This window comes from Haliaeetus albicilla, chromosome 2, assembly GCF_947461875.1.
Source record: "Haliaeetus albicilla chromosome 2, bHalAlb1.1, whole genome shotgun sequence".
NCBI classification, from domain to species: Eukaryota; Metazoa; Chordata; class Aves; order Accipitriformes; family Accipitridae; genus Haliaeetus; species Haliaeetus albicilla.
Genome location: NC_091484.1, coordinates 62,084,900 through 62,098,014, shown reverse-complemented (window position 1 = coordinate 62,098,014; position 13,115 = coordinate 62,084,900). Strand labels below are relative to the sequence as shown.

The 13,115-nt window shown below is 38.5% G+C and overlaps 1 protein-coding gene across 12 annotated transcripts in view; it reads right to left on the bottom strand.

The window, feature by feature from the left end:
* MYO3A (myosin IIIA) overlaps positions 1-13,115 on the bottom strand; it is a 145,483-nt gene that overhangs the window by 106,155 nt on the left and 26,213 nt on the right. For 7 of the 12 annotated variants that reach the window (XM_069777295.1, XM_069777274.1, XM_069777255.1 and 4 more), the window contains 2 exons: positions 7,657-7,839; positions 3,247-3,381 (listed from right to left, as the gene is read on the bottom strand). In XM_069777295.1, coding sequence (XP_069633396.1) covers positions 3,247-3,381; positions 7,657-7,824 — 303 coding nt within the window. In that variant the 5' untranslated portion in view covers positions 7,825-7,839. Of the gene's footprint in view, positions 1-3,246; positions 3,382-7,656; positions 7,840-8,300; positions 8,375-13,115 lie in introns of all 12 variants that reach the window. The other 5 variants (XM_069777322.1, XM_069777238.1, XM_069777304.1 and 2 more) reach the window with 1 other exon arrangement.

The following is a 13,115-nucleotide window of genomic DNA, read 5'->3' as shown; positions in this document are numbered from 1 at the left end:
AAAATCTCTCAAGAATCCTTAACAATATTGTAGGATAGTCTTTTTAGCTACTTGGTCAGTTTGGGCCTCAAAACTGTACCTCAGCCACTTACCTTAGCCTAGTTCAAACCTGATTAGCCTCTTTTCCCCAAACCCAAACATGATCAAATGCAATACAAAACAGCTACCAAAAACTACGAGATACGTCAAAAATCATCACACTGTATATACTAACAAAGGTATAAGAATTGAACAGTACAGTACATATAACTAATATTGAAGATGGAATTAGTAGAAAAGAAACCTGGCAACAACCTTTCTTTCCAGACTGGCTTGCTGTTGATACATTACATGGGATGTGCCTTAAAGAGCTGAGGATTTTTTTCCTCTAGGAAAAAATGATTTAATAACATCTACATACACGGATTCAAACACTCCAGAGAGTAACTTTGTTGGTAAACTACAGTGGTGGCTCTAAGCCCATTCATAGTGGAATCTGAGAAACTTTTCCTCCTAAACCTCTTGCTCACAGATCCCATCACAGAACACAAAAGCAGAGCAGAGCAACAAGCTCTGCTTTCAATGCCCTGCTGCTCCTGTAAGCTCTCCCTGGCAGCTGCAGCTTTGCAGGAATCCAGAATACTACAGTGCACAATAGTCTGCATTTGATTCTCTACTTTTCCTCCTTGACATCATTTTGCCTTCAGATACTACAGAAGCGGCTTCAGAAAAACTGCAGTGGTTTACACTGTTTGGCCTTCCAGTCTTTGGGAATGTATCTACAGGCTAGGTGCTGACTGCAAAAGGTCCATCTTCATTTCAGAGCACCACATAGAATTTGCAGGGATTAGTTGATAACTTTTCTGAGAGAAGGAGATGAGAAAGATCTCCTTGGTATCAAACTCTGCAAATCTAAATTTCAAGACTGGATTCCCATCTTCAGGGGAAGCAACAGTTCTGAAGTAAAAATGCTCTTTTATGATAAAATAAATTTTAAAAAAAACAAACCCCAAAGCAACGGAAACAGAAGTCTCTGAAAGCTAAAGTAAAGACTAATCACCTACCTTTATGAATTTAGCCACAAATATATTGTTAAAAAAAAACCCCAAAACCAGAAGGGAGATGATGAAGATATCTTCATTGTTATAAACTGTAGGACACCTAAATAGCTACTGTGAAAAACAAACTGCAATGGCCCTGTAAAGCTGCATACAAGCTGAAAGGAAGGTGACACTTCAACAGAGGAATCTGTTCCATGACAGTTTTCTTTCACACGTATTTTTATTAAAAGGAAAGCTTCACCAAAGTCACTACTAGAATTTATTTTTCTACTTATGCATATCTTCACGTACACACACCAGTTGAAATCCACTGTATTCATGGATCTACATGTGCAGTGACAGAAAGCATCCAAGACTATTCCACACACTCCATACTAGACCTTTGTCATGGTTTTGGCTGGGACAGAGTTAATTTTCTTTCTAGTAGCTGGTATAGTGTTATGTTTTGGATTTAGTATGAGAATAATGTTGATAACACACAGATGTTTTCGATTGTTGCCACTAAGTCAAGGATTTTTCAGCTTCTCATGCCCAGCCAGCAAGAAGGCTGGAGGGGCACAAGAAGTTGGGAGGGGATGCAGCCAGGACAGCTGACCCAAAATGGCCAAAGGAATATTCCATACCATATGACGTCATGCCCAGTATATAAACTGCTGGGAGTTGGTCAGGGGGGTGCAGATTGCTGTTCAGGGACTAACTGGGCATTGGTCAGCGAGTGATATGCAACTGCATTGTGCATCACTTGTTTTGTATATTCCAATTCTTTTATTATTATTGTCATTTTATTGTTGTTATTATTATCATTATTTTCTTCTTTTCTGTCCTATTAAACTGTTCTTATCTCAACCCACGAGTTTTACTTTTTTTTTTCCCCATTCTCTCCCCCATCCCATTGGGTGGTGAGGAAGTGAGCGAGCAGCTGCGTGGTGCCTAGTTGCTGGCTGGGGTTAAACCACAACACCCTTGCACATGTACAGCTTGGCATGCGAAGAGTAAATATAAAATTTACACTCCAGATGTAGGCTTGTGTTTTTCACATTAAGAAAATAAATCCATGTGAAATATAAAAGTTAAAATATAAACACTTAACTGTTTCCTCACAGTCTGTTCCATCCTAGTTGTTTGGCATCCACCCTTTACAGGCCAGAAGTTTCACAGATGGAGTTTCAAATGCCCAGCAGACACAAGAGAAGCTAGGTTTTCAAAGATGCTCACTGCACAAAGAGCTGACATCTTCTGATGTCAGTCTAACCTAATAATTTATTATGATTTCCAATGCAAACTATTCTTAAAAACATCTTCCCAATGCAAGTCAGAAGAATTTGGAAAAGCTTTTAGAACTTAAGCATTTTTTAGAGCTTGTTTCCAGGATTAGATACCATTGTATCATTGAGGTATTTGGCAGGAGATTTGTATTCACTCAGCTGACAAATCATGAAATACAACCAATTCTTCAATCTCAGCCTTATCAAACACTGATCAAACATCAGCAAGAGCCTTGATTGTTATGAAAGACACACTATTCCTGTCAGAGTCATTCTTCATTTTCCTCTGGCGAGACGAGGAAGTTTTCGCAGAACAGGTTATAGTGAATCTATGAAAACAGTAAAGATCAAGTTCTTTGCTCCTAGATTAGTCAAAACTAAAGACTGGAAGACACAAATCGCAGGCCTTACCTTGCTCTGACTCCATTTGAGGAAATTCTGTTGCTTTCAAGAGTGTTTGGGCAGTAGCCTGTTTTTATTGGCTTATTTATCTATTTGTGCATTTACTTGCACAAAAAAAGCAATTCAATTAATTAATTTCTGTCATTTCATTTAGAAAAAAAAGTACTCATAGTGGTTTCTTCAATTGTTATGTCATATCTTAGTCATATTTAAAGAAATGCTACCAGAGGAAGATTCCCATGACAAGCCTTTCACCAAAGAAAGATTTTAGGTAGCAAATCCTATGAAGTTGTATTAGAATTTATATCCTAATTCTGAAGGCACAGCACTATCAGCATAATATCAAAGTAAGAATGCTGAACTCAGAGCAGACCATTAATTCAGAACACTGAAAAGACTAAACAACAGCATTTATTCCTTCACATGCAATCACTCTAAAGAAAAACATCAAACAAATGACTTGCATCTCATTCATTGAGTTTACACTCAACATTGGAATGCCAACTGAGAGAAAACTCTTATTTTTCTGAATTATTTACCTCAAGAACTAGCCAAAGCTGGTCTCCATTTTTCACATCTTTCTTATAGTACATGCCATAGAATTTGACTACATTGGGATGATCAGAGAGAGCTTTCAAAATGTTGTACTCGGCTTCAATTTCTTCATCAATATCCTAGTGTCAAATGAGAAATACATAGTGGTTAATAAATAAATAGTGATAGCCATTTTAAGAACCAGCATATAGCATTTTTTTGGCTATTCAAATGTAGTTTGAAATAATACAAAGAAAAAAACCCAAACAGCACATGAATGTACCATTTGCAGGGCTACAAAGCTTGGTTCTGTTTACTCAGTACAAAACAGTCACCTGTTTTTTTATTTGGACTTTATCAATTATAACTAATGAACACATGGCGTATGACACAGCAGTCTCAGGAGAATGGGGAAGGAGCATTTCAAGACAAAGCCAGTGCAATCCACAAGTGGGTAGCTATGCAGATGCCTCGGGAAGTCACATGTTACTTCTCTCGTCTCAAGGGTGTCCCCAGCTAGAGATGGTGCTGCTGGAATTACCTCTCTGCCCCTCTGTGCACAAACAAATATGACCGCAGCCACACCTTACTCATTTATCATCCCACTTTCTAGAATAATCTGGGAATTTTTCTCATTTTCTACTATCATAGAAATTGGTGACATCTGTGATCTCTCTGGCTTCTCCTACTGAGCTGTAAGAGTTGTGGCTTTTTGTCAGTCTTTTGTTACAGACCTCGGGTTTCTTACACAGCAATGGAAATCCATTTGGAGGTGAGAGTTGAGGACAAATTTTGCCAACACATGCACCAGGAGCTGTGAAAGCCCTTTCAGACCAACCATGGATGCTAGCAATGGTGGGGACTGGATGACTCAGGTAACCCCTTCCACCTATGCAGTGGAATTGCTTATTGAGGGACACTATCAGACTGTGTTTCAGTCATGCTGAAAAAATATTCAATCCATACTAGCCACAGGTAGAGGCAGAATAGCTGCAGTTGCTTTCCCCCATTGTTTAGATTTCAAGAAAAATGTTAAACATACTCGTTTCTAGATTTAAAACATTTTTAATACAATTTGCTATTTATACCCACCAAAAAAGAAATAGAAATGAAAAATCAGTTCTAGAGGAACACTACCTATAAACTCTGCTATCCATATGAACGCATTTCATATCAATGAAAAGCACCTACTCGGTGCTGAAAACCTGTTTCACCACTGCCAAATAGAAGTGACCATGGCAGAGAAAAGGGATGCTTCGTATTCCCAATGAGTGACACTTCTCATTTTGTTCACCACCAAAGGCATCTGCCCCTAAGAGGACTTTGCTCACTTGTCTCTTATACAGATCTCTCCAATGCTAAATCCAACTCCAGTTCCTCATATTAGCCTTTTGTCTTGAGACCAGCTTGACTGGTCTCAAAGAACTTTGACTGTCACCAGAATCTTGAGGAATTAGGCCATTAAACTTTCATATTGAAATTATATGAATAAGTCTTCTCACAAGGAAGGGTTTTAGAGATTTTTTTATTGGAGTAGCTGAAAAACAGCAGAAATTTTCCTCTTTCAAAAAAAGGAGGAACTCACTTTAAGTTAATTTTCCCATAAGCACAACAAAGAATACAGCCAATAATAATTAAAAAAATAAAATAAAATAGAGATGCAAGGAAGGAAGAAAGAACCAAGATACTGAAGGTGGCAGAGGAAGGAAAGGGAAAGAGTAGAAGATAAGAAGGGATGAAGAGAGAAAACACATCTGGCAAAAACAAAAGGACAGATCATAAAGCAAAAAAAAAACCCCACTAAAAACCCAAAGAGTCAGAAGCCAAAAAACTACACACAGAAGATACAATACCCCTGGCTGCCTTGGGGTGATTTAACAGAGGTTTCCGTCTCTTGAGCGGTACTCAGATTTTATGAGATTTTTACTATTATAAGGAGAAATGAAAAGAGAGAGAATGAAATGAATACAATATTCATTCTGTGCATACTAAACCCAGAAATATTCCTCTGTATTTTATTAAGGAAGAAAACCTGAAATATTTGGTTGAATTTAACATATTTACCTGCATAAGTGTACCTCTTCTAGAAATGGTAGAGGGAATATTTTCATGTGAATTTAGACATAGGATAATTTGTCTAAGAGCCCTAAAGTACAATGGTATTTACTTATAGCCCTGAGGACAAGACTAAGAGCATTCTCAGTTCTGTCTTCATATACTCTCATTTCGACACCTCCACTTTCCCTTTTCAGTTTCAAAAAGCTGAGCTGTTATTCAACACAAATAATCTGAGAGCTCTAAAGGATTAAACATGAAATGCTTATTTCAGTCTCACATCACCCATGATAACGTAGTTTCCCAGTTTAATTTGGAAATATCAGTTAGACCAAGTGATATAAAACCACATTTCTTCTTGTTTTTTTTCAGTCCACCTCTCAAGTGGCACAATTCTGAAAGCATCTTCAAAGAAAAAAATTGTAAAATTTAAAGAATACAGAAAGTATCCTTTTCTTCACTGCAATGGCTCCCTCTGCAGCCATTAATAATACTTTCAGTTTAAAAAAAAAGAACTAGTTTATTGCTTTCACCCTATTTCTAATATAGGGCTGCCATTTTAACAGTAACATGGAGATACAGCAGCTACTCCAGACATACTGTAAATAGGAGAGGGAAAAGAAGAATAGTATTCTTAGAATAAAAAAGAATATATTCAGTTAAAAGATTCAAGTCTTGGAGTGTGATGTTGACTGCATTACTGACTTCCATTTTTTTTTCATTAAAATAAGGAATCTGTTTTCATCAGTTATACCTTTTCTCTTCTTTAATTCCTTATGTTGCATCTTTATTCATTGTATTCTTCTGTCTTCTTTATATTCTACTCCCTTTTCTCCTACTTAATCTATTTCTCTTTCCTCTAGCATCAGCATTACTACCTCTTCTTTCTTCCTGTCATCATCCTTTATCCTCTTCCTACAACCTCCAAAGTGTACACAACATTGCAAGTTTCCCCGATGCCTTCAGTAATCCCTGCCATAGCCAGTTGCCACTTAAGAATCATTGTTGAACACTCGTGAAATAGATGAAAGCAGAAGCATTTCCTGCCATACAGGCATTTAGATGAACACCAACTGCAAGAAAGTCCTGCCTATTCATTGTAAGCACAAGAACCTTGTTTACAGAAAGCAACAGAGTCAAAAATAGTTTCCAATGCATTTGAATTAATCAAGGTCCTTATCGCTTGGCTGCAAATCATGTTTACTTTGGGAGAGGTACGTGATATTGAATTGAGATGAGCCTCCTTTTGTTGCTTTGAAAGCATGCTGAAATAAAAAGCAGATCAGCAAGAAATACAGCAAAGATAATGCAAGATGCTATGTTTTCACAAGCACATTTCATGGACTTACAGGCCACAGGATCATAATCTGACACTGTGTGATATGCAGGGGTAGACAGAGCCCTGTGTAGCTGTGCAGCTCCAGACCTGCAGCGTTTCACGTGGCATGGCGAGCTCTTCCCTTCCTGCCCAGAGGTTGTGAAATGAAAGCACGTGCCTCACAACCCTATACTGGAAGTGCAAAAGATGAGCTCATAGAGGCCACCTGAAACAGGAACAGCTCCTTGTCCACGTTTTGCAGGTTACTGTTCTCGAGAAAAATCCCAGGCCACATGCAGCACCACTGAAGTCAGTGGGGTATGCCTTTACAAGCCAGACTAATGTTCTTCCTTACCCTTTGAGCATTAATCTGCCACCCAATAAATGTCAGTTATTGAGAACAAAAACATACTCTACAACATAATAATTCCACCTCCCAGTCACCTGGTGCTTTGTGTGTAGGAGCTATTGGCTTTGTATTTTCCATTTGAAAAGATGGATCCCTCTGTGATACCTACATATTTTGGCACATTCTGAAAACACAGAACCAACAGTAACAATAAAAAGAAAGTATGCTATTTTATTTTTAAAGTATCACTCATAGCATGTAACTCAGCTAAAAGTATGTACTTAAAATAGATGCTTGAAGGTACATCTAAAGTACTTAAAAGTATGTAACTGGCTAGTATCTTAAAAAAAAAAAAAAAGGAAAGGGAACAACAGTAAAGTAGAGGAAACTAGGACTCCTGGTACTGAAAAGGAAAATAATCAGCTCTGCTTCTGAAAGTAAGAGATAAACAAGGGGGAACCAAAAGTAAAAGTAAAGTTTAGATATACTTCTGACTTCTACCATACACAACCACTTCCAAGATCACTCACGATATGAAAAATGCATTGATAGCTAGCCTTATATTCAGCAGGTTGAAGCAGTTTATTTCACTATCATTTCTAATGCAAATGATCTACCTAGATTAAAAGAAAAAGACTGCATAAATTCACTTACAATTAAATAAGCACAAACCAAGTAACTTAAGTAGCTTACGTGAACAGGATCCAAAATTTTGACTGCTGCTTTGCTGCCATTTTTCTTATTTAACACCTTGAAAACTTTTCCGTATGTTCCTTTGCCAATAGTCTCAATTATTTCCCAGGTATCTGAAGGATCAGGAAAGCTATCAAATATTATTGTTTTCCCAGTCAACGGAAGCATCTCAAATGATGGCTCCTAGGAAAAAGAGATTTCAATGTTCCCTCAACAAATGGTTAATAGCAATTGGTTTCCTATAAATGCCAGGAGAAATACACATTCCAGAAATGTTTTTGCATGTAGTGTGCATGCACTGAAAGCATAATGAACAAGAAATGCTGCACTTAATACAGGTACTTGCAGTCAACACAATATCAAATGAAAGGAAATTCAAATAATTGAACTAATCTCAGGCTTGAGTGAAGTCAGTAGAAGCTTTCCCATGCACTTCAATGAAACTATAATGTCACTCCTGGATTTTCTGAGGGGCAGGGGAATGGGAGTCAAGTTCATAAAATCCAAAAGAATTTGTCTCCATTACCAAGAATCAGGTGAGAAGGGGAAAAAAAAAAACCCACAAACCCAAACATGTTAAATAGTAGCATTAGGTTCACTCAAACTTTTAGAGCAAATGGTCAGTTTTATAATCCTACTCTTACCATTTGAATTTGATGTAGATCTTGTAAGGCCAAGCAGATCAAAGTGGCAGATCTTTTCACAATATTATGGTCTTCTGACAGCCAAGCATTAACAGTCATGGAAAACATGTTTACTGATGTACATTCATTAACAACTGTTTTACATAGTGTAAAAGAAACACCTTTTACAATGATGGAATTGTATCCATCACTGACCAGGTTACACCTATGTCCTGGTCAATGATGGATACAACTCACTTACACAAGCCTTCATAGTGACTAACTATCCAGCAGCTACAATGGTAAAAAAAAAGCACACCCGCCCTCCCAGACAAACAACAACAGAACAGAAACCCCACCTTTACCTGTTAAGAACAGCCAAAACTCAGTAGAAATGTGTTAAAAATTACATTCTCATATTCTTAATTGTAGAGCCAAGACTGAAAAAGGGGCAGGGAAGAGGACAGACTCAAGCCCTTATTAAGTAGGCAAGCCAGCTACTGAGTGCTTAAGTTCTTCCTGAGCACAATATGCAGTAAACGAGCCAGGTTTGGATAGACATTTTCATATATCCGTTTTTTAAATTTTTATACAATACTTTATAAACAGACTACAGTGTATTTATTCTTGGATTTTTTTATGTCGACAGCACAAATCTACACACATAAAGCATTTTATGTGGTATTACTCCAGTGACAGAAATTGCACCGTAATACCATACTACTTTTTTTGTTAATGAAGAGAATGGCTTCAATTTCAGTTTCATCTATGGCTTCCAGCATACTAGACATACTGTCTTTATTCATCCACTTACTCATATAACCGTGTATATCCCACTATACATGCAGCATGTATATCGACTATACATACAGTATGTATACTAACTAGAAGCAACTGAAATCGACTGCTATACAAACATGCATTGTACCAGCTCTTTCAATTATCTGATATGCATAGTAGCATGTTGTCATGTCTATTCAGACTGATTTTCTACGGGATAATATGATCTTGCCTGGGGAACACAGGGCTCAGGATTCTTCCCATCATATTGTTCTTGGTTGATTAGTTCACTGATGAGTGAGAAGACAGGGTTTTCTTCTCTCTTTCCCCCACCTCCCCCCCCCTTTTTTTAATATATACATGACTGTTACCAACTTCTATACCCACTCATGAAGCGAAGTGTTGAAATATCCTCTTATCACCAGGAAACCTGCAGCAGTCTGTTGCACACTGAGGACTGCAACAAGTACTGGCCCTGCACCTTGATTTCAAGGGCTGTGGGAACAAAATGACCCAATTTTACCTGCTACAATGAAGTCTCCCTTAACACAAATCCAGGGTGAGGTCAAAGTAAAGATATAGGATCAAGATCCGGAGATATGTAGTTGTAACATGTAAAACCTCAAATTACCATTCCAGAATCAAAATTTGCTTTTTCCTTCTGTCCAACCCTCCCCCTGGGATTCATATAGAGACAACTCAGCCAGGACATTGACTGCAGTCTCTTTCTAAGGCATTACCTTTCCACCTCATGCCTAGTATTTATCCATGCCTTGGGAGCTTCACCACTTCCAGGCAAAGCCATCTCTTCCCCAGAGAATGAACACAAACGAGTTACAACATTTTTTTTGGAACTTTCTTTTTCTTTTGCCTATAAAATAGTGCTCATATACAATTGTTCCTTTTTTTTTTTTGATCACTTTATATGTGTATATATAAATGCTTTGTAATTAGCTCATAATTGGGACTACTCAAAATAATAAACAAATCGGGGATGATAAAGGGATTAGGATTCATAATCCCAAACCCTTGCTTTGAGGGATTCAACAAGGATGCAATTTCAAAATTTCTCTATCTGAGCTTTAGTTTTTAGAATTGAGGTTAACTATTTTTTTAAAGTTTTACTGAATACTCCATCCATAACTAGTGAGCTTTGGGGAGAAAAAAAAAGTAGTGGTGGGGTGGGCTCCTTCATAAGAACTGATATGTCTAAATCATATTGGAGGCTGCCTACATATAAATTATTTTCTACAGAAAATGTAGTTTCCCATCAAAATCTAGGGTCTGCTATGTCCCACGTTACAAGAATACACAGTAAGAGCCTCTGACCCAGGCAGCTTACAGTAGGAGATATGCAGAACTTGAAGAAAGGAAGACTCATTTCCTCCCCTTTAAAGACAAGTACTTAAGATGCAGGAATGCAAAGACCAGCTTCTCATATTTAGCCCACGCCAGAGCCAAGCAGGGAACTCTTGATACCTTCAATCTCCAAACATAACCTTAAGCAAAGGTCCACCACTCTGCACAGAGGTTTTACAGCAAGTAGAACACTAAGAAAAAACATGTACATAAAAACCTACAGCTTCAGACAGCTTCCCAGGCTTCATTAACTTCCTACACATTAACAGAATGCAGCTGAAATTCACTGACTCCCAGTATCAATTGCTTATTTGTCTGCGGAGACTGGCACAAGAACTGTTAAAGGGCTGAGGAAAAATGGTCCTGCAGGTGCTATTCAGCTACCAGAGGAAAGTGCTAGACTCGCAAGATTTCCTCTGCAAATCACGCAGGTTGCACATCACCTTGTCTTAAGAAAAGTCACCACATACTTAACAATAATGCATTCTATAGCTGTCATAGTTCAATAATTTGAGTGCTATTCCAGAAGGAATTATTCACCCTAATCCTTTGTCTTTTGATTTACAGCTTCAAAATCATAACTTGAATAAGTTATATTGAACATCATATTTCCTCACTTCCACCATGTTTAAGAACTGCCCCTGCAGATAAATTGTTTAGCTTCCACTATTATTAAAAATACATTAAATAGAATGATTTCAAGTGTTCTGTTCTGGGTGATGAATAATGTTTTATTACATGTCAGTGAAGTTCAGAAAGCTGATGATGATTTAACCTCATATTTCAGGAATAAATTGGACTGTCTCTGGAATACGTCTGGATGCCCAAACAACTGGGTAATTTATCACACCCCTCACCATTAAAAAATTACTTTAAAAAACCACAACTTACAACTTGATCCAAAATTCTGAGCTAGGAATGTACCCTTGAACCTCTATAAAACCCCTTTAAAATACTTCTGGTGTGCTCAGCGTGACAGTTCACTCAACTTCTGCTCAGATTTTGGCTAACCCAGCTCCTGTTAAGGCCTGATGCGTGCTGGGAACAGCACCATTAAGTCAAAGGAGAGCACCATGTAGGCTGAACAGGCGGCCAGAAAGAGCTAAAGGACCATTATGCACCAGTGTCACCTGCAAATCGCTGTCTCCTGCAGCCAGTATCTTTTGTCTGGCAGTTTCCTCAGAACCTGCTAACTTAGGAAAATGGTATAGACCAAACTCCAAGATGGAAGGTATAAAGCATCAGCTCACCCCAAAAGATTCTGAAGCAGATCAACAGCAGCTGCACTGCTGAAGCTTTCCTGCTTCCCAGTGTGATAAAGGGGATGCCCACACTGTGACACAGGTGGACGGGATGAGCACTTTTGCTGCCAGCTAGATAACTAAGTAACTAAGTGGGCTTTGGGTTGGTTTTTTTTCTGCTCATAAGCGCATGAATTAAGAGTTATGGTTTATAAGTTATGAAACCTTATGACTTGAATGGTGAATAAGTGAATTCATGTGACAGACCAGTCTGGGCAAAAGGGGATTGAGCCCCTGTTTGTTGTGTTTGTTTGTTGTATTTCTTAATGAGCTTATGAAATAAAGTTTAAACCACAGAGTACATTGTCCCGTAAATTTGAGAGATCCAAACGGACTGTGACACAGTGATTAAATTCAGGGTATTCGGGGTGGGGACAAAATAGGTTTGGAGTTCTAAGACAACAAGCCAATGTGGTTGGGTTTTTTGGTTTGTTTGCGGGGGGGGGGTTGGCTCTAAGAGGGGGATAAGATGTCAGTGATCTGGCTGTCACAGTTATAAGAACAAATTGGGTGAGAATTCTTATGAGCCAGCCCTATGAGACTTTTTGCTTCCCAGGTCACATCAGACATACACACCCTATGCAGCAGACCTCAGGTCGTGTACTAGAGAGATCCAGAGATACCCTGCTCAGCATCAATACTGGCAGATCACTGCATTCTCCATCGTTTTCAGTATCCAGCTAGTTTGGAAAGGGAAGGGAAAGGGAAGGGGCAGCCTCATGAAGAACACAGTGTATCTCCTGTGGACTGTCTAATTGCTGCAAAGGCAATTCAATGAAGCACATTTATCGCACCCAAAACTTAAGACACATACCAATTGCACTGTTGAGGGCTTTATGGTTAAGGCCACAGAGTGTTACAGACAACAGAATCAAGTGGGAATAAGCAACAGGTTTTCCTTCTGCAGGCTGGGTTGCAAGCACAATAGAGCCTGAATTTCACATAGAATATTACATGTTAATCCAATATTTTTACTACTGTTTCATACCACCTAAGTTTGCAGCTTCTTTCTAAACCTTCCCCCTCAATAGCTTCTGAATCGACCTCCATCTCATTTGGATGAAAGCATATCCATTTCCTCCATAAGGAGCTGATAAAATGAGAGGCACCTTGCCTCATGTCATTCATCCTTCTCCATAAAGGGAGCCTACATGATTAGCAAAGCAGACACCTATTCATACATGACTAAAATGAATCCGGCCTTTAGGTTCCCATGAGCATCTTGTCTCCTGGCTACCACAATCTTCTGGTCTGGAAAATTAGAACCAGGACCTCGTTGGTTCAGTTCAAATCACACCTACTGAGGTCGTCTTTCTTTGATCTCTTTTATTTGTCCACATCACTGCCCCCTTTCCCATTGCAAACACTACTTCTGCTTAACCAGACAGCTCCTGCA